Source organism: Rhinolophus sinicus, linkage group LG15 (assembly GCF_036562045.2).
Source record: "Rhinolophus sinicus isolate RSC01 linkage group LG15, ASM3656204v1, whole genome shotgun sequence".
In the NCBI taxonomy this organism is placed as follows: domain Eukaryota; kingdom Metazoa; phylum Chordata; class Mammalia; order Chiroptera; family Rhinolophidae; genus Rhinolophus; species Rhinolophus sinicus.
This window is the reverse complement of record NC_133764.1, coordinates 38,346,785-38,367,559: the sequence shown is the minus strand read 5'-3', so window position 1 is coordinate 38,367,559 and position 20,775 is coordinate 38,346,785. Positions and strand designations below refer to the sequence as shown.

The following is a 20,775-nucleotide window of genomic DNA, read 5'->3' as shown; positions in this document are numbered from 1 at the left end:
ATTATAAATGCAATACCATAACTATTTTAAAATTTTTGAAATTGCATTTTTGAACTGTGGAAATCTTCCTTGCCCGAACCCTGATTTCTCCTGGGCCTAGAATAAATTTTTCCAGACCTTGGACCTAGTTTGTGCCATTGGTTTATGAGCCACGTGGTTGGGAACTCAGCGCCCATCAACATGAGAAGGATGGAGGTGCCCGTGTCAGCAGCTGTTGCGCAGAGAAAGGCTCTTTGTCTTGACGGGACAGCGCTGCCTCCTGAGGCCCGGCCACCAGCACTGTCAGCAACCGAGGGGCTGCTTCAGGCCCACCCAGGGTGGAGGCTGAGGCAGGGGACGGGGACCCCTGCAAAGGCACGCCTCCCGTTTCTCCCCAGCTCCTGTACATGTGTGGGGGCCTGTTGGAGCGGCCTCTGATTCTCATCGAGGTGGTGCCCCGGTACTCGGTCATGCTGGACATGTTTGACGCCGAGCTGGACAACACCAAGATGTTGTACGATGCCCAGATTGCAGCCTCCGCAGACGGGAATATCCCCTCAATCCACAGAAACATGCCCCCCGTGGCCGGGCAGCTCAAGTGGAGCCTGGAGCTGCAGGAGCGGCTGGAGGCACCCATGCGGGACCTGAGGCGCATAGAGCACCCGTGAGTCAGAGCACCAGCGGGGCATGGCGGGGGGGGGGGGTGTCTTGGGGGGGGGGTTGTGGAGGAGGGAAGGGGCTGTCCAACGCTTGACTTTCCAGACAGTGCCAGGAGGTCCGGGCCTGTCACCCTCTACCTCCAGGTTCCTTCTGAGCTCCTGTGGCCAGGACATACCTGCCAGCCCCCTCCCCTTGCTGGTCAGCCTGATGGGAATGAACAGAGACCACCAAAGGAGGCCAAGCATGGTTACTCACTCAGAGCTCGCTGTAGTGAGGCCTCGGCCACTGTCACTTGCGTTTGGCAGAGACTGGAAGGCAGGCAGAGGAGAGGGAGGGCTTCTACTGAAGGTGTGTCCCTCCTGGGGACTGGAGCAGGACAGCCTATGTGATTGCCTCGGGCAGCATATTTGGCTTTGTCCAGCTGGAAGGAGCACAAAACTTAGGGCAGCTGGCAGGTACTGATGAGGCCTGGCCGTTGGGGCCATTGCTACCCGGGCTGTTGCCTGACTTCCTGACGATTGAGGGCCTTGTCTGTTTGTAGATTCCATCTCCCAGCCTGGAAGAAGCAGAAAGCTGCCATCTGCTCCAGCACCCCAAGATCTGGCAGATGCGGTTGGGGCGCTCACTAGAGAGGACCCAAAGGAGAAATGTGCATGGATGAGGACATGTGAATGAGGCCTGGCGCCTCACCACACCATCTGATTCTAATTCCAGGGTCATGTCCAGCGTGGAGGCCAAGCTCATCTACCAGAAATATGACGAGATGATGGAGCTGCTGAGAAACTATCGCAAGAGGATCTACCAGCAGTGGGTGGCGAGAGTAGACCAGGATTGCCACTTCAACCTGGGGCAGCCCCTAATACTGAGGGACCCCGTCACAAATCTCATCCAAGTCAACTTCAGCAAAGCGGTAGGTGTGTGTGGGAGGCGGCCATGACCGAGGCTGCCCCGCCCTGGGTGCCACTGTGGGTTGGGGGGGGGGGGCCCAGAAGCAAGGCTCATCCCCTTCCACCAACAGCACGAATTTGTGGGAGTTGATGTTTATGTCATACTTAGCTGAAGCTTTATTCTTTAAGTATTCTTAAAAGAATGTCCAGGATATATTTAAGATCTCAGACTAGCAGCATTCTTGAAAATAGCTTCAATGAGTGCATTGTTTTAACACCAGGCTGCCTTTCATGGGCTCCCAAGAGGAAACATCAATTTGAGAATTTATTATTAAAAAAGAAGTCTAGGGGCCAGCCCGGTGGCTCAGGTGGTTGGAGCGCCGTGCTCCTAACGCCATGGTCCCAGTTCGATTCCCACGTGGGCCAGTGAGCTGCGCCCTCTACAGCTAAGATTATGAGCTCTCTCTGGAGTTGGGCTGCTGTGAGCAGCTGGAGGTTGGCGTGAGCTGCTGTGGGCTGCTGTGTGCTGTCGTGGGCTGCTGTGCGCTGCTGAGTACTGCTGTGGGCTACTGTGTGCTGCCATGAGTGGCCGGTGGCGAGTGTGAGCGGCCGGCAGCTTTTGTGAGCTGCTGTGAGCAGCCAACTGACGACCGGCGACCAACTGCCTCAGCCCAGGGGAGAGCAAGGCTCATAACACCAGCATGGGCCAGGGAGCTGTGTCCTACACAACTAGGCTGAGAAACAACGGCTTGAACGTGTGTGTGGGGGGGGGGAGGCAGAAGAAGAGGGGGGGAATCTTTTCAGGATCTGAACAAATGGGCCCTCTGGTGAAGGCGGGCAGGCTGCAGGAATTGACTCTGTGGGCTGTGGGGAGGGCTTTCTGGGGCTAAAAGCCAGCAATGTGGACGCGCACAGAGGATGGACGAGGACAGAGGCTGGAGCAGCCTGAGTTCCTGCTGCTGGCGTCAGACCAGGAAGGCAGGGAACCCAGGTTTGACTTGTCCTCTGGAACCTTCTCTTTCGCCAAAATTCATTCTTCCTTTCATCTAACAAACTGTACTGAACACCTACTGTGTGCGTGTGCTTGGGATAAATTAGTGACCCCGGCGGACAGACAGCGTGTCCTCCCACAGGAGCAGGGATGGTCGGCTCTCATCACAAAGGAGGCGAAGCATATCATACTCAGGAACTGAGACAGGTGTCCCAAAGAGCAGAAGGGGAGGGGGGGACCCATGGAGCTGGGGGTGCGGGTGGGGGGCCGGGGTGCGAAGTGAGCAAGGATGTGGTGCAGGGCCAGGGGCCAGGGGCCAGGGGTCAGGGGTCAGGGGCCGGGAGTTAGCCAGGAGACGCCTACGGAAAGCCCTGAGGACAGCTCCCAGTGGAAGCAGAGGCCAGGAGGTGTGAGTGTGCCTGGCCTGCTCCAGGAGCCTTAACAAGGCATCAAAACAGAGATGCTGAGTAGGCCGGTGGATAGCAGAGTTTGGGGGTCAGGAGAGAATTTGGTTGCGGACGTAAATGTGGGAGTCACCCACACATAGATGATCTTAAAGCCGTGATGTTGGGTGAGATCCCCAAGGTGAGTAGATTGACAGGGACCACGCCCTATGGCTCTCCAACACGCAAACCTTAAAAACATCAAGCGACTGATAGCCATGGCCAGGAGAGTCTGGTGTGGAGCAAGGGGCAGTGTCCAGTGCTGAGCGGCATGTGAGCTGAGTGAGGTCTGTGACGTGATCAGTGGATTCTGCAAAGTTACCGGACCTCGATGGAAACGGCCCTCGGCGAGCAGTGAGGGCAGAGATCTGCTGGCAGGGACACTGTTGTTGACCTCCATGGTCATGTCCAGGTGGGAGGAGAGGGACTGGGTCCCAGGGAGGACCCAGGTGAAGCCCAGGGGGAGAATGATGATGTCCACCCATGCTGGTGAGCCAGCACTTTCTACCTCGGGACCAGCAAATGGGGTAACGACGTTTTGATCCTGCCAGTAGCCCCCCTCCCCACATGTGCCTCCCCCCAGCTTTGAAAGCCCCAGGCTGTAGGGGCCTGGGGACAGACCCTCTCTTATGTCACTAAGCGCTGTACATTGAGGCCACCCCCTGACCATGTCTTTGATCTTCATCTACCTTAGTTGGTGGCAGTTCTGAGAGAGGTCAAGTACTTGAACTTCCAGCAACAAAAAGAGATTCCAATGAGCGCCGAGCAGCTGTTCTCACAGCACGAGACCTTCCGGAAGTTTGTGGGCAACTTGGAGCTCATCGTTGGCTGGTACAACGAGGTAAGCTGGTGTTGTTGTTGTGTTTTGTGTGCCAAGTTTCAGTTTTTGTTGAAAACACACACGGGTGTTAAGATCTCCAAGTTGAGAAGAATAAGAGTACGTTTCCATAGTCAAATGCACCTCCAGCGACCCTCCATTATTCACGCAAACGGTGGCACAAAAGTGGCGACTCAAACAGCTAATGGTGGAAACCTTGTCTCCCCTGGGCTTTGGTTCACGTTACACGACTGTTTGTAGACGTTCTACTCTCCTGAATATATTTTGCTCTGGGGAACATCAAAGTCACTGGAGATCACTTCCGTGACCCCATCAGAGTTGGGGGAGGGATTCCTGGAGTCCGCCTGGGATTACAGATTTTCAGCAGCGTACGGTAGGCAGCAGAGTGTAAGGGTGCTGCCCTCGAGACAAACGAGGTGCCTGGGGAGGGGGCAGGCCCACCCCAGCTCTAAGGCTCAGGAATTCCTTTCCTTCGGACCTGGGACCTGACAAGTCATCATAAGGAGGCTGATTAGCAGCAAGAGCTCCCGGTCATTGACCAGCCTCAGGGGACAGTCCCTTCTAGCAAGAGGGCTGTTTGTTCAGAGTACACCCTCCTGGCACGAGAACCCCTGGAAGCTGAATTAGTAATCCGAAGGGGGCCTGGAAAGTGCGGAGTCGGGGCACAGAGGGCAGCTCCAGGCACCCCCTTTCGTGCAGACCCCACCCACAGATCCCAGGAGAGACTGCCGTCTGTACCATCGGACCTTCACCCCTGCCCAAGCCGTAGCAGATTAAGCCATGTGTGGACACCGTATGAGCTCCCTGTTGCTGCCGTAATGAGTCACCGCAAACTGAGTGGCTTAAAGCAACACAAATTTATTATCTCCTAGTTCTGGAGGTCAGAAGTCCAAACTCTGTTTCCTTCCGATAAAATCACGGTGTCGCGGGGCTACTTCCTTCTGGAGGCTCCAGGGGTGGAGGGGGGTCTGTTTCCTGGCCTCCGCTTCCTGGAGGCTGCCTGTGCTCCTTAGCTTGTGGCCGCGTCACTCCATCTTTGGATCACATCACTCCAACCTCTGCTTCCATTGTCACATTGCCTCTTCCCCTTTCATCTGGCTGCCCTCTTATGAAGACCTTGTAATTACACCCGGATTATCCAGTCTACACTCCTAGGTCAAGATCAGTCAATTGATCAAGTCTGCAAATGCTCTTTTGCCAAGTAAAGTGACATATGCACACGTCCTGGGCATTAGGGTGTGGACGTCCTTGGGGAACCATTTAGCTTGCTGCATGCACCTAATCCAAAACTGGGAATCCTGCGAGTTTGGAACTGGGTCCCAGCCGCGTGCACCCTGCAGTCACAGGGGATCAGAGCAACGGAGAGTGAGCAGAAGGAAGGGAGCAAGGCAGTGGCACAGATGGCCCCAGGAGGAGCCCAGATGGGACGCAGGTCCGGCCCCAGATGCATCCACGTCTATGGGGCTTCCCTCTGCAGCACCCCCTCCTGGGACTCGAGCTCGCTCAAGTGGGTTCATGTTTCTTGCAGCCCAATTGTCCCTAGCCAGAACAGCTGTCAGGGACCCAGAACATTTTTGTTTCTGTGTTTTGTGTCTCCTTCTGTCCAAGAGATGCTTCCGCGCTCACAGATTCCTGGTGTGAGGGCCCCTCGCCCAGAGCCACATGGACCAGGCCTCTGTTGCCTTCTCTGGCCTGTCTGATAGGGGCTGTGGACCCAGTCCCATCTGAATAGAATGCCCAGTTCCATGCAGGCCATGGACAGGGAGCCCGTTCCACCTCCTGTCCCTCCCTCCCCAGCCCCCTGCTGAGTTCCATCTGGGTTGGTATTGACTGGGCACAGGCATGCCTGCCCCTTCCTCCTGTGAGAGCAAGAAGCGGTAGGAGTCGTGTCGCGAACCCAAAGGATGTTTCCATTTCCCAGGACGTGCCTGCAGACGTCTCGTGTGGGGGTAGTGGCCATGTATTTGAGCAAGCCCAAGAACTCAGATGCCAAGCAAGAGAAGGTTGGAATAAAAAGATGGGGAGCGAGGCCTTGGGGAGCCTGAGGAGGTCCCTTGTGCTTGGTGGTGTGACCTTCTTCATGATGGGCTGGGAAAGCCAAAGGCCGGATCACACCAGCACGTAGATTTGTCAAAAGTATCATGCCACCCATGACACACACACCAGAAAAATCAACCACAGATGCATTCCTTCCTCCGTTCCGAGAATTAGGGCATGGTGGTATTGTCACCTAAAATGTGTCCAATATAAACAAAATTATTTTCATCAATTTAATTTTTCAAGATAAAATTTTAATTACTTATTTGTGCTGCAAACTACAAAACAGAGTCTGCTTTAAGTGCATTTCCTTGGATTAGCTTTCTCCATAATCAGCTCTCTTCAGACTCGGAGAACTTGTGCCCATCCTCTCCCTGGAACACCTCCCAGCCGTGGTGTTTAGAGAAAATGGAAGCTTTGGAGAAACTCTAAAGTGAAAAAATCTTCTTGGGTTACTTTCAGTGCAAGAGATTTTCTGCAGGGTCGGCTGGATGGCTCAGTTGGTTAGAGCACACGCTCTCAACAAGAAGGTTGCTGGTTCAATTCCTAATGGGATGGTGGGCTGCGCCCCCTACAACTAAAGATTGAAAATGGCGACTGGGCTTGGAGCTGAGCTGCATCCTCCACAACTAGATTAAATGACAACTACTTGGGCCCTGGAGAAACACACTGTTCCCCAATATTCCCCAATTTAAAAGAAAAAAAGATTTTTTTCTACAATGATACAATCAGGAAAAAAAAAAAATCTCAACCAAATTTATTTAGAATAAAACAAAAAATTGATCTTCTGCTTCTGTGTTTCCAGGCACATGTTGTCTAACCCAGGAAGCAGGTTCATTCCGCCATGGGTGGTACTGTCACTGCCGTGGGTGGTGCTGTCAAGCTGAGAGCACTGCAGGACAAGGGTGGGAGCAGGGAAGTCAGGCTGGACTGAGCCCCGCAGGGACTCACTGTCCACGCTGCCCCCACCCTGCACCCCGCTGGGTGAACATGCTCCTGGGCCTTTAGAAGCACTTCTTGCCCTGAGCGCGGTTTCTGGTGCCAAGGGGCCCCCAGGGGACTACCCCAGCTGGACAAGACGTTCCGGAATGTGCTGGGGTTTCTCAGGGACACATGAGAATGGGGTTTTCCCCAGGTCACACTTCGGGGGACAGTGCCCTGAAGGTGTGGATTTATAACATAGGCTGTCAAAAAATAATAACCAGGTGTATTAAATGGATCTTATCAACAGGAGCTTTGTTTACTGTGGCATTTACAAGGGTGTAATAATATTTAGCTCCACCTCTGAGCCATCACTATGAGGAATAGTCCATAAATTGCCCCCCTGAGTAAGTGGGTGAGCTGAGGGAGGAGCTGGCACTGGGTCCTGAATACGGGGTGGCCCTGCGGCCTTTGTCCAGGGTCCAGTCATCAGAAACTCAGCACCCTTTTCCAGCTGGTTTAATTCTGCATGAAGGGCTCGCCCCTGAACTCTGTTGACAGCGATTTAGTTACAAACATACAAAAGAGGCGTGTGATGAGATGATCTGACTTAGGATATATTCTCAAAACCAGGGCACCAATAATTGGAAGGAGACCACTTCCCTGTGTAAGCGTTTGCTAACCGAACCCTGATAACTGGAATCATAGTTCACGTTGACTTGCTTCATATGTAACTCCGTAGATGCTTTCTTCTACTTCTGTCTGGTTCCCACTAATAATAGCTTTCGAGCTTTATTTCTCTGCCCTTACCCACCTTTTCTAAGAGTTAATCATCCAAAAACACTTGAAGGCACTGGTGGGGCGAGGCAGGGGTGGGTGGGGGATTAGGGGGGAATATTTAAAGTACCAAATGTATGTAAAGAATTATCTGGAAAGGCAAATAGCATCTAATACACAATTTTAGTTCTGTGTGCTTCCCTCACTCTGTAGAGCAGAGGTGTCCTTGAAAAGTTACATATAAATCAAACTGGGGCTGGATAGAATGATACTCTAGCGCCCAAATGGTGTGTGTTCTTTAAAGGAATCGTTGATAAAAACCGTACCTGTCTCCTTTTGTTCTCTTTTGTGAATTGAGGTTTTCAAGCATTAAATTAATTTCTTAGAGCAGGATAGGGCTGTGTCAAGGCTATATAGACCCTATGCTGTTTTAACTCTGCTGTGCTGACCCTGGGGAACCAAACGTCTTACACTTGGGACCAAGGAGAGGGGCTGAGCCCAGATATGCCCATTACCCACGTCTGTTTCTCTGGTTTTCTTTGTATGATTCTAAGCCAAATTTAAAAAAAAAAGTTTTGGATGATACATTCCCTGTTTTTGAATTATCGTATTCTCTTTCTACCCCATAACGTAGGTAATTAAAAGTTAAGTACATACATAAATCTTGGCAATAAGAATAATTTTGAAAGCTGAAATCATCCGAAATTTGATTTGCCTGTACTTCCCAGTCAAATAGCATAAATTATAGTGGGTTTGGTTGGTGCCGAACAACAAAAGTCCTTACGTTGAGACAATTTTAAATCTGGGTGGATTTGAAACAACCAGTGGCCCTGAAACTGTCACCTTTGTTGTGCAGATAAAGACGACCATGACGAATGAAGAGTTTCCACTAATACAGTCAGAATTGGAAGCAATCGACGTCAAATTACTGGGCGCTGAAACGACATTGTTCTGGAATGGCAAAGGTAGCAAGGCCACGTTTGTGTCACCTTGGGTTAAAATTGGGTGGATGGAGGGGTGGGGGTGTCCAGCATGTTCAGTGTTTGTCCTAAGACACGCCGAGTGGCCGCTTCTGCCTTCTGGCGGGTGGGTCTGCTTTGACTGCTGCAGTGTCGTTTGTAAAGGTAAAGGTTACCTCCGCCTGCTCACCAGGTTCCCAGGCAGCCTATTTGTGCCACTTACAAGTAGAATCTTGCAAAGACTCCTTGCGAACCACCAAGGATCTCCGAGTTTGCAAACTGGGCTTGTGTAGGCTGGGGCTTGTGGTGGTTTCCCACGTGGGTGGGCACAGCAGAGGGCACAGCCAACACCCGTCACCGTCGGCTCAGGGCAGGTGTCGGAGAAACAGAAAGAAGTGTGCCCACGAGCCCCCTTCCTTCACCCCACCATGGGACCCTAGAAGTACCCTCCCGACTCCCCCATCACCAGGACCCACTCTGGGTGGGCTCTACTGCCCTGCCCCCTCCCCCCAAGACCTTTCGACATGCCTTTTGCCCTCTTTTCTGCCCCCCCTGGGGCCTCCTGCCGCCACTGTCCCAATGAGGAGGCGGGACTATTCACACCTGAACTGGGGTCCACCAGGTCTTTTCTGGGCAAAGAAGCCACGTGCTTCTTTTCTCTCACTTCTGCCCAAGAATACGTCTCCTTCCAGCTGCTCTGACCCAGGCCGCTGAGAGCACTGTAAAGGAGCCAAAGTCTCCAGAATTCTGTTCTGGTCAGTGGACTGCCTGGAGTGCTGGTGGCATTTCTGATCCGCCTGTGTGGGGACAGGGTGATCCTGCTGCCAGAGGCCCCCCGTGCTCACCCCTCAGCGCTGCTTGTCAGGGAACCCTCAGTGCCTTCTGCTTCACTGTCCAGGGGACCAGACGGATTTTCCAAGCACCGTCTCCTGTAGCGAGTGTTTAGCCAGCCCAAGGGACGTTTTCTTTCAGCTGAATCATCCCTTTTGAAAGATTCCTTCCTGCTTCTCTTGTAGGTGTGTTTGAATATATTCAGGAGATGCGAGAAATTCTCTATAACTTGCAGAACAGGATACAGAAAGCCAAGCAAAACATAGAGGGCATCTGCCAGGCCATGAAGGTGAGCCCACTGCGACTGACACACAGGGGAGGACGGGCGCCAAGACACTTGCTCAGGAAAGTGCCAAAGGGGCGGGAACCTGCTGTCTGTGGGTCCGGACTGAACGCCCATGTTGGCCCCTGGTCCCTCTGCGGACCCAGTTCTCTGCTGTCCTGTGGGGTTCAGCACGTGGGTGTGTGGGGTCCCCTCTGTGCCAGGCCGGCGCCAGGAACAAGGGGCGGAAAGGTGCATGGAGACAGGCCTGCCTAGAAAGCGCTCACCGCTCAATACAGGCGCAGCACAGCCCTTCACTCAAGCCCAGTCCAGAAACAGAGGAAACCCTCCAATGGCTTCCCCAAGGGTCTGTCACCAACACCCTGATTTGCAAAAGCATCTGCAGCGATTTTTCCAAAAGGAAGTTTTTAAAATCCCTCCCCCATCAATTTGTTATGTCCACTATGGAATTCCAACTTATTTGCAAACAACCATGTTTCAGCTCTACTTCTCTACCAATATATCAACATTAAATAATCGCGATTCCTCACCACACTGATCACAGTCTGCCACCCCACTAGGATGGGACTGCGATCTTGTTGATTTCCACCACTGCCTTCTCCCATCCCAACAAGCTCCCGAGATGAAATACGTTAGGATTTCTGAGCCAGGCCATCGTTACATTTTTTCATGAGAACACATCTCTTCTATTTCAAGACGCCTCTGGTTTTTCCCAGCGTGAGACTGCTCCATTGTGGTCCTCATTCATTTCCTCACCATCCACTTGGATGTACTCAAAATTATAGACGAAGGTCATTGCTCACCACTATTTTTTTTCCTGATGTAATTTTCATCTGAATGGACCATTTCCTCAGAAAGGGTACATTGGTGGCAGACTTTCTAAGTCCTCGCTTCCAAAAATACCTTTCTTTTCACCTCACCTACAGCTATCCTGTCCAGGTGAAGAAATTTTTGATCTGGTTCTTTTCTTTCAACTAGAAATGTCCCTGAATTGTTGTGCCACAGATGGCGGGGCTTAAGCAACAGGGCTTTATTTTAATCACAGTTCTTGTGGCTAGAAGTCCAAGATCAAGGTGCCGTCAGGGTTAGCTCCTCCTGAGACCTCTCTCCTTGGCATGTAGACGGCTGTCTTCTCACTGTGTCCTCACATGTTGGTTCCTCTGTGTGTCTCTGTGTCGTAAACTCTTCTAAGGACGCCAGTCGGATGCCCACCCTCATGACCTCGTTTTAATGAATCACCTCTTTAAATACCCACACTCCAAACACAGTCACATCCTGAGGTGCTGGGGGTCAGGACTTCAACACGTAAATTGGGGGGACACAGCTCAGCCCATGGAAGTCCCTGCCTTGTAGCTTCAATGTTGAGAAGGCTGAGGATGGCCCAACTTTTCTTTATATGCACCTGTTCTAGCTAAGGATACGTCAAGTTCTTCATTATCTTCAGGGTTGAGAAACGTCAGCAGAGTGTGTCCAAACGCGTGTCTTCTTTTGTTCATGTTCCCCGGACTTCATTGGGTGCTTTCAGTCTGACACCGGCAGCATTTCTTCAGCTCCTAGCACCTTGTTTAGCCAGTTCATGACTCACATGTATCCTTTTCTGGAACTCAGCATCTCCACCTTCTTCTCCGGGTCTGGCCACCTTGTCTCTTGTCCCACGGTTCCACGTCTCTGATGAGGTTATTAGGTTTAGGGGTATGTTCTGACGTGGCTCTCCATCACGTCAGAACAGCAAAGATGTTCTGGAGACTGGAAGTCCACGGTCAAGGTGCCAGCAGACTTGGTTTATAGTGAGAGATCTCTTCCTGGCTTGTAGAGGGTCACCTTTTCACTGTATCCTCACAGGGCGGGGAGAGAAAGGGGTGGGAGAGAGAGTGTGTGTGTTCTAGTCTTTCTTCCTTTCCTTATAAGGATGCTGATCTCATCATGGGGTCCCAAAGTCCCCACCTCCAAACACCATCACATTGGAGGTTGGGGTTTCAACATGAGTCTTGGAAGCTCACAGACATTTTATCCACACAGTGGGGACCACACTAAATCCCAGTTACAGGGAGAACAATCCCTGGGCCAGTCACAAGTGAGAAGCACACCGACCTCACGACCTCACGGCTCTGCCCCAGCCACTTCCTCTTGATAGCCGTTCAGAAGCTACAACTGCAATGTGATGAGGCTGAAAGTCAAGGGTGATGGATGGAGGGGCCAGCATGCTCAGTATTTAGGTGCGGAAGTAGCGTTGGGAAGAACCCTGGCTCTCCCAAGTGCATGCCTTCCCACACAGGACTCCATCTAAAAATCGACAACCAAGACAAGAGAGTGGGTAGCATCTGACTGCCTGGCTTAATGAGAAAACCACGTTCTTGGGAAAGAAACCGTTCATGTCAGCCCATCAGACCTGAAAGAACTCATTCAGAAAAGGTCCATGTAAATATCAAACCCTGAGCAGAGGAGGGAGGCCGGTGAGCTAAGGCGTCATCATTCACAGGGGCATCACAGAGATGGTCTCGAGGTGGCAAAACCCAACATAAGGAGCCTCACAAGTTATCCAGAAGAAGGCAGGCGTTGCCCTTCAAGGCGCTGATGGGTTTGGAGTAAAATCATCTAAGGCTGTTTGGTCGACATCCTGGGCCGCCCCTCGGCCTCTCAGAGGCGAGCAAGGGACGAGGACAATTCACTCACTGCCAAAAGCGTGTAGTGAAGGGGGGAGACCAAAGCGGTTTCTCCAGATGCTTTTCTCAGGCTCCCGTTTTCCTTTCAGGATTGGTCGGCCAACCCATTGTTCGAAAGAAAGGACAAGAAAGAGGCCCTGTTAGACTTGGACGGAAGGCTGGTCACCCTCAACAGACGTTACACCGCAGTCAAGGACGCCGGCCTGAGGATCCACGCCATGGTGGCGGTGAGGAACCGCCCGGAGCGCCTGCTGGCTTTCAGCGGCGGGAAGGGAAGAGGGAGGGCTTCCAATCGACATCAGTGGTCGCAGACTCGACACTCTTTAATCTCAGAGTCCTATTAAAATAGCAGACCACCCTCAACGTGCCCTTTGGGGCTGGACTCCTCTGTTCAAAGGGCATCACCACCCCTACACTGCACAAAATAGGTGTAGACAAGGGACATCTTCCTGCAAGGTCCACAAAGCTTGTTGCTGGGATGAGCTGGTGGGAGCCAGCACCACGTGGGTCTGCTGTCCTCTGTGCTTTCCCACCCATGAGCGTGAGGAAGAAGCAGCATGTGGAGAGTGAGGGTACCAAACGCGAGTGCACAGTGTGTCAGTGCCAGTACATTTAAATTGGGGTAATCTGCTGTCTATAGGCTGCTGTGAGGCCCGGAGGGCAGGGGACTCCTTTCGGCCAAGAGTCTTGACGGCCCGTGACCTGTGTCCCCGCTGGCACGTAACCCAGTATTCCTGGGAGCTCTGCCTGGATTCCCGACAGCGTGGGGTTCTCATGCCTTCCTCACTGGGCTGCCGTTTTATCCAGCTTGTGTTTTGTTTCTGAGGCGAATGTCAGAGGTGGAGCTCTGTGTTGGCCTGAAAAAAAGACAATTCTCCCTTGAGGTCCAGATATTTTTGGGCAGTGTTTGTGTGCCCCAGTGCATGGTGCAAATCGTTGGCATGAGTTGAAAGCAGGCCACCACCCCCAGACAGACCAGCCGGCCCCACTGGGAGGAGGGTCTAGAGTGGGTTGTTCTCATAGTCACGCCATTGCTTGGAGGGTCGTTATTCCGCTGGAGTGACTTCTCTGGACCCACACATATTTTGTCTCATTTCCAGATCCTCTTCCTACCCCCTTTGCCATGGTGCCTGAAGGTCCCGTGAAATTCAAATGTTAAACTGCAAAAATGTTACTTGGAAGAGTTAACCAATGAGCCTGTTAATGCGTTCAGACATGTCGAAAACAGAGCACAGGAGAGATAAATTTGGCCTAGAGTTAGGAAAAGGTCCACAGCACAAGAACACAGCAAGACGGTGGGCAAGGAGGCGGGGCAGCAGGACGGAAACCTAGTGAGGCAGAGGCCCGCGAGCCAGAGGCGAGGCTCTGTTGTCACATGCATTTGCCAGAGGCCTCTCCTCCCATGATGGTCATTTGAACCATTGCTGATTACCCTACACTGAAGTTATTTAAGCCTGTGTATTCTCTTCCTTATTAGACTATTACTGACGGGACAGATCGGGTCGTATTCATCTTTGTATTCCCCTGTAGCGCTCAGTGTCTTACAGAGTCATCCACGCATCCATCCATCTATCCATCCATCCATCCATCCATCCATCCATCCATCCATCCATCCATCCACCTGCCCACCCATCCGCCCACCCACCCACCAGCTCCTGCTCTGTCCAGGCACACTGCTGAGTGCTGCAGATACAATGATGGAAAGGCCCGTTCATCCTGTCTCATGAAGCTGGGCACCAAGGGGAGGTACAAACCAAAGACAGACAAATAAAGTAATTCAGAGTTGTCACCTATGCTGTGACACAAATAATGGATTGCTAGAGGGAATACAGGTTGGGGGGGGGCAGGGACATGAACCAAACCTGAGATAAATGGGGGGTAGTCAAGGAGGGCCTTTGTGAGGAGGTGACATATGAGCTGAAACCGAAATGATTAGAAGAAGCCAGACCGGCAAGACTGGGAGGGAGCAGCCTGTGCACAGACTGTGACGCAGGAAAGAGCCTGCATATTCAAGGAGCAAAACGCAGACCTGTGTGTCTGGTGTATGTGGCCAAGGAGAAGGGCAGCCCAGAGAGTCACTGCATGAGTTGATTAAAGAGGGACTGAGTGAGCCAGTGAAAGGTCAGACAGCTAGCTGTGTGGTTCTGTTTGCAGGAAAACGCAGAGCTGTTCAGAGCGGACACCACGAGCCAGTCCTGGAGGGATTACGTCGGCTACATTGACTACCTGGTCTTAGACGAGTTTGACAATTTCGTTCGAAAATCTCTAAATTACCTCATGGACAACATGGTTATGGATGTAAGTTATAAGTATAAGCTCCATTATGTGTGTATATGTACATATGTGTATGTATTATAAATATGAACTAGACTTACACTGGAATCTACAGTGTGCAGTTTCCCGATGAAAGAATAGGCGATTATGTTACAAATAAACAGGGTTAAAATCTGCCAGGGTGAACTTGTCCCAGGTTTAAAACGGAAAGTCCTGTACCCTGGACGCCCCTCAGCCCCAGGCACTGAGGACGTCTGGTCCCCTTAAACCGGCCATACCGGAAATGGGCTGTACAACACCCAAACAGATTGAGAGCATTGTCCGACCTTGCTGCCAGGTGAGGGAGAGCAGGTACCACGGCCCCCTCCTCATGCTGATTGGGAGGGTGGGGGTGCAAAACCAGCCACTCATCTGCTCCACCCTCTGCTGGCTCCAGTAAAGGGGACGTACTCGTTAACTTCATCCCAGCACATTCTCCGACGTTTCCATGAGCATGAGCCGCCCTACCCATGCCCTTTTCATTGCAATGGTGCCCCGACTCTTTGGAATACTGCCAGTAGGACACGCTCAAAGACCCCCAGCCCACGAAGCCCACCCACGGGAAAGGATGAGCCACGCGGTGCCCTGTACAAGCCACAGAGGGTGGATGATTCGTGTGTGAGCCCAGCACTATGTCTCCAAGGCCGGCTGTGACCAACCACAACCCCAAAATTCCGTTGGTGAAAGACATCATCACCATCACCAGGTGGTGGTTCACCAGGCAGCCCATAAGGCTGCAAAGCATCGGTGATGAAGTAACTTGTTCTAAGTCAGAATGTGTCGTTACAAAGCGAGGAGAGTCACAGTGGAAAGCGTGATGATGCTCTGAGAACAAAGCGTCTCCAAAACACCCCAGGGAGTCCCTGTGTTTGCCAGTGACAGGAGCGGATCCCTGAGACAGAGGCTTTAGAAAGGTCTGGTCATCTGCGTCCGTGACAACTGACCTTCCGTATCACTTCCAGCTCGCTCAGACACCAGCAAACACCCTCCCGTGGCCATGGAGAAAACGAGTGGACTCGGGTCAGCCACCCCAGGGCCAGTGTGGGGCTATGTTTGGAGGAAGATGAGTGTCTCTGGAGCAGAGCTCGGGCCGCCTGTGGGCCGGACCCCACCCTCTGAGAACCACTGGTGTGTTGGGTTAACCTCCATCCCATCACCGTACAACGAGGCCTGCACCCTCAGCCTTACAGGCTCACGAGGGGCATCCAGGAACAGACAGGTTACGTGCTTTTTAACCAGGAACCTCCGATGGACATTCAGGCTTGTCCTTTTGGGAGCACAGCAGAGGTTGTCCTGCCTGGCGGTGATGCCACCACATACAGTGGGCTTGGCTGCCAGCTCTTAGAAGCGAGCCAGCACCACTCCACACTCTTTATATGGTATTGGTTCATTGAGTCCTCACAAGAACCCATGGACGGGGACAATTATTGTCTCTGTTTTATAAAATGATTTTATATAGTATTTGAGGTCAAGTGTCTTACTCCAGGTGATACCGCTAGGAAGTAGCAGATTCAGGCGTTGAAGTGAGGTAGCTGGTCTCTGGTCTCCACTTACCGTCACTGCCCTGGGCTATGCCCACCTGCTTCTGGCCCTATGGCTGTGTGCGTGGTTTCATCCCACTTGCTCCAGGGGCCACCAGTGTTCCCAGCCAGCAGGAGTGAGGCCTCCACGCAGGATGGTGCCTGGTGGGAACATCTGGCATTGAGAACGGCTCAGCCGAGGGCGAGGCTGACTCCTGGGCGGGCCTGTTTTCAGGAGACCGTCGCACCGCTGTTTGAGGTCCACATGGAGTTGGATGAGGATGGGCTGGTCTTCAGTCCGTCCATGGAGATCGGCACGGACCACAGCTTCCTGGCGCTCGTCGAGAGCCTCATCAACGACATCTACAACGTGGCCAAGCTCATCCCCCGCCTGGACAAGAGCAGGCTGAACTACAAGGTCAGTCGGGCTTCATTCGGCCCCGCCTGCTCCCCACCCACCTGGGCACCCAGAGCTTTCCTGGTTCGGAGTGGCCTTCCTCACTCAGCAGTGCCTGGTTATTTACATTAAGTGATGCTGGTTCTGAATAGATGCCCAGAGCATCTATTCCAGCAGGCTCCCAGGATACAGACCACTGGCTTTCATCACTGGACGCCTGCCCACCCCCAACCAGACGCCCAGGTGGCCCTTCCCCTTCCCAGTGTTTCAGTCCCTCTGACACCAGACGCGGGCTGTGAGTCTCCCTGCACTCAGGCATTTTGACACATGTGCCTCCCACTGTCTCTTGCATCCATCTACTTACTCGAATGCATCAAACGCAGCCCACTAAGTAAAATGCAGCCAGATCACATTCCCAGGATGCAGATGACATAGGAAATTCGGCTCTCCCTGCAGGGAGATCTGAGGAGGTGTGTCTGTCAGAGCATTGTTTGTTCAATGGTAAAACAAATACTGGAAAAGACCTCAATCTCCACCACACAGGAGTCGTTCAATAGATTCTGGCCCATCCGTTCAGAGGCATCTAGACAAGACACAAAAAATGGGCCGGGGGTGGGAAGATGCTCGAGACATGTTATTAAGTGTTTGCCAAGTTGTGGAACAATGTTTAGAATATGAGTTCATTCTAAACAAACACTCCAAACTGTTAAGAGTGCTTACTTCTGGGAAACAGGAAAGGGGTAAGGATGAAGGGAAGACAGGGGACTTTTTATTTCATATATTTCTGCATTGTTCGAAACTTGATAATGGGCGCAGGTTAGTTATAATAACAAATATTGATAGCAAAACGCTCTGGACTATAAGGGAGAGAGATGTGTGCACGTGTGTGTGTGTGTGTGTGTGAGGTGAGGACACAAGAGAGACTACCTGGCAAGGTCAAGGGCAGCTTCCCAGAGGAGCTGACCTGGGAGCCAAGTCTTAAAGGTGAGAAGGAATTTCCAGGAAGAGAAAATGGCTTGAGGATTTCTGGGCCACAGAAAGGTGTCTGGCCCAAGTGCATGCAGCCAGCTGCTCCACAGTTCAGAACAGAGTCTGCCACTAGGGAGCTGACATTCATACGAATGTGGGACCCAGCGATGGGCTTTTGGGAGCCAGGCTTGTCATGTGCTCTGGGAGCTGCCGGGATGCGTGTCTCCTGCACTGGGCTCCTGCAGCCATCCTGGGCCGTGGGGGCTTCACCTGCTGATGCAGCCGACCAGGGGAAGGACAGAGCAAAGCGGGGTGAGGCTCCTGGGGACGAAGCCGTACCCCAGTCTGCGGGCCCCCGGTCTCACTTGTACCCACGAGGTTGTAATCTGTGGAGTTGGCTGAGTGGCGTGGAGGACTCTATGTCATTGAAAGAAACAGTCAATGTTACTCACAGTTGTCCTAGAACTGAGAGGCACGGCAGCCACGCAGGAGCCTGGGGAAGCCGCGAGTGGGCAGGAGGCAGAAGCAGGAGTGAGGGGGGCCCAGGCCAGGGGCATTACGGGGTTTCTGCAGGAAAGGCCAAGCGGGGCAGGGAGCAGCTCAGGGCCAGCCGGTCTGCATGATGTCGCGGCTCTGGGCTCCAAGAGTGTCCCCAGTTATCTGGTACCTGGTGCACTTGGGTTTGTCGATTTGTATATGAAGGCTGTGCTCCCCTCCCAGCCCTTGCTCTCTTAGGATTGGCTAGCCCTGGGACAGGAAGTTTCTCCCCAGCAACCAAGATTTTTTAAGATACAGAAAATAAAAAACATCATTAATACACCCCCCAACCTTGTGATTCTCCAGTTCCGTGAGCCAATAGTTGTCTTTTGCTTATAAGAGTCTGGTTTGGGTTTTGACATTTGACACCAAAAGGTCCTGTCCGGCATGGGCCTCCATGCTCCCTGCTCCAGCTGTGGTAGACTTCCTTCATCTCCTAAACTTCTGCTTCCTCCCTGCCCAGGGCCTTTGCATGTGCTTTGCTGCTTCTCCTCTCTTTGCCTACCTGTCCGTCAGCTCCCGGGAGCATCCCCCCATCTCTTCCCCATTACACCTTAAAGCAAGGGCCAGAGTCATGATGTCTCATTTCTGTGATTCTTTGATGAACATGTGACCTCACCTCTGGACCACACCCCCTGTGTGAGCCCGGTCTACATCCCCAGGGCCCATGCCCTCGCCTGGCACACAGCAGGGGCTAAGGAACAAACGAATGAATGAACGAATGAGTGAATGAATGAATCGACGCTCCAGCCGTCCTGGGGTCCCCAGACAGAAGTCACAGTCAGCGTGTCTTGTAGAGGAAGAACATTACAAATCGGCAAATGTCCCTCTTTCTGGTCTCGAGAGGTCAGTAGTGACATTTCCACAGACAGAGAGCCGCGCTCTGGGGCGGGGAGGTCAAGTCTAAGTCGTGACCACAGGCAAGATGCTCCCTGTTGCTTCTCCCCTGACTCTTCCAGTCAGACCTGGAGGACATGGGGGATCTCATAGACATGCGGGAGGAGATCTCCAACCTGGTGGTGAACGCCATGAAGGAGGCCGAGGAGTACCAGGACTCCTTTGAGCGGTACTCCTACCTCTGGACGGACAGCCTCCCCGAGTGCATGAAGAACTTCCTGCTGTACGGCCGCGCCGTCACCCAGGACGACTTGGACATCCGGGCCGAGGACTTGGTCCCCAAGTCGCCACCCACCCTCACTCAGTTCCAGCAGCAGGTGTGTGTGGGGGGGGCCTCACCCCGGCGCCCTCACTCCAAACCCCCCGTGGAGGGTCACGGGCCTCCATCAGGAACCTGGGTGGATGGTTTTACAATGTAGGTTTTACTTGTATCCTGGTCTGGTGAAGCCGGCAGATCAGGAGACAGCTGCCATTGAAAAGAGGGTTTGTGACTCACAGCTCCCAAGAGGAGGGGTCCACATGGGAACAGCAGCGTCCGTCCGTCTGGAGACAGAGGGCGTGCGGGAGAGCATGAGTGAAAGCCTGTGTGGTGGTTTTCAGGGAAGGAGGGAACGGCCAAGGCAGGATGAGCAGGCTTAGGATTGGCTAGTGGGAACCTGTCAGTGGGCTTCGGGGTGTGGTGGCTGCCCCAGGGGGTCTGGCACCTGCTTCTGGGGTGATTAGGACAGGGGAATACTGGCCTGAGCGTGACAGCCCCGCAGAGGAGGTGGGCGTGTGTGGGCTCTGGGTGGCGGGTTTGCCTATGAAAGACAGCCTTCCTGGGGAGTTGTCAGCTATCTGTAAGAACTAGCCAGTCCTGGGAGGGGTGACCCTCCAGGGTCAGCGAGGCCCCAGATGCCAGAGCATGGAGAATATAGAAAATAAGAAAACACGGTTAACACATGGACGTCCACCTTTGTTCCACACACGGTGAAAGAGAGCCGCATGGTGAGTGGAAGTGACCCACCCACAGGGGGGATGCACAGCTGGGCACATTTCGCTGCACAAGGTGGGGACGGCTGCTGGTGCTCGAGAGCCCTGAGAATGTAAAGCAGCCTGAAGAGGGCTGAGTGCCCAGCGTCACCTCCTGCAGCTTTGCTCTGTTCCTCAGAAGCCCTGCAGCCTTGTCCAATGGTGCCCCTTCTCACAGACTGTCCTGAGCTGGGCTCCACGGAGCCCCGGGGAGCAGGGAGGAGGAAAGTGTGCAGTCAGGGCCTCCACGCACCCACGTGCCGCTCCTGTGCCCACGGCAGCCCGGAGGGTGAGTGGGGGCTGTGTTTTCCAGATCGACTCCTATGAAAGGCTGTACGAAGAAGTGTCCAAGTGCGAAAACACCAAGGTGTTCAGTGGCTGGCTGCAGTGTGACTGCCGCCCCTTCAAGCAAGCCCTGCTCAACACCATCAAGCGCTGGAGTTTCATGTTCAAGCGTCACCTGAGCAACCACGTCCTCAGTAGGTGGGCGCCAGTCCCCACTGTACCCAGAGGAGGACCACACCCTGGGAGAGCCCCAGAAATAGCAAGGGCCACCTGCCAGGGGCCTCCCCAGAAGTGCGTGGTGTCGGTGGCACACCAGCTCCATGGAGGCATGGGGGTGGGGGGGTCAGGCTTAGAGGCCAGCAGCCCCACCGAGGTGGCACCGAGCGGTAGGGGTCAGCTGGCTACGAAGGAATGCCCCGTTCTCCATCGATGGCGCCTCATTCAGCACTCACAGCGTCTGGGCCCCAGATGCTGAGGGAACCTGGAGGAGCCTAGAGCCTGGCAGGGAGGCCTGCCACGTGACGAATGCACCGGTGACCATGCGCGTACAGGCGGTAATAGGTGCTGGCAGAGGGTG

General features: G+C 53.2%; 1 protein-coding gene across 1 annotated transcript in view; it reads left to right on the top strand.

Moving 5' to 3' along the window:
• DNAH17 (dynein axonemal heavy chain 17) overlaps window positions 1–20,775 on the top strand; it is a 99,657-nt gene that overhangs the window by 12,632 nt on the left and 66,250 nt on the right. Inside the window, exons 11-20 of the mRNA XM_074320771.1 lie at window positions 378–643; window positions 1,354–1,549; window positions 3,655–3,801; window positions 8,390–8,498; window positions 9,509–9,612; window positions 12,359–12,496; window positions 14,424–14,567; window positions 16,338–16,520; window positions 18,965–19,219; window positions 20,227–20,396. Of these exons, the coding sequence (XP_074176872.1) occupies window positions 378–643; window positions 1,354–1,549; window positions 3,655–3,801; window positions 8,390–8,498; window positions 9,509–9,612; window positions 12,359–12,496; window positions 14,424–14,567; window positions 16,338–16,520; window positions 18,965–19,219; window positions 20,227–20,396 (1,712 nt within the window). The remainder of the gene's footprint in view (window positions 1–377; window positions 644–1,353; window positions 1,550–3,654; window positions 3,802–8,389; window positions 8,499–9,508; window positions 9,613–12,358; window positions 12,497–14,423; window positions 14,568–16,337; window positions 16,521–18,964; window positions 19,220–20,226; window positions 20,397–20,775) is intronic.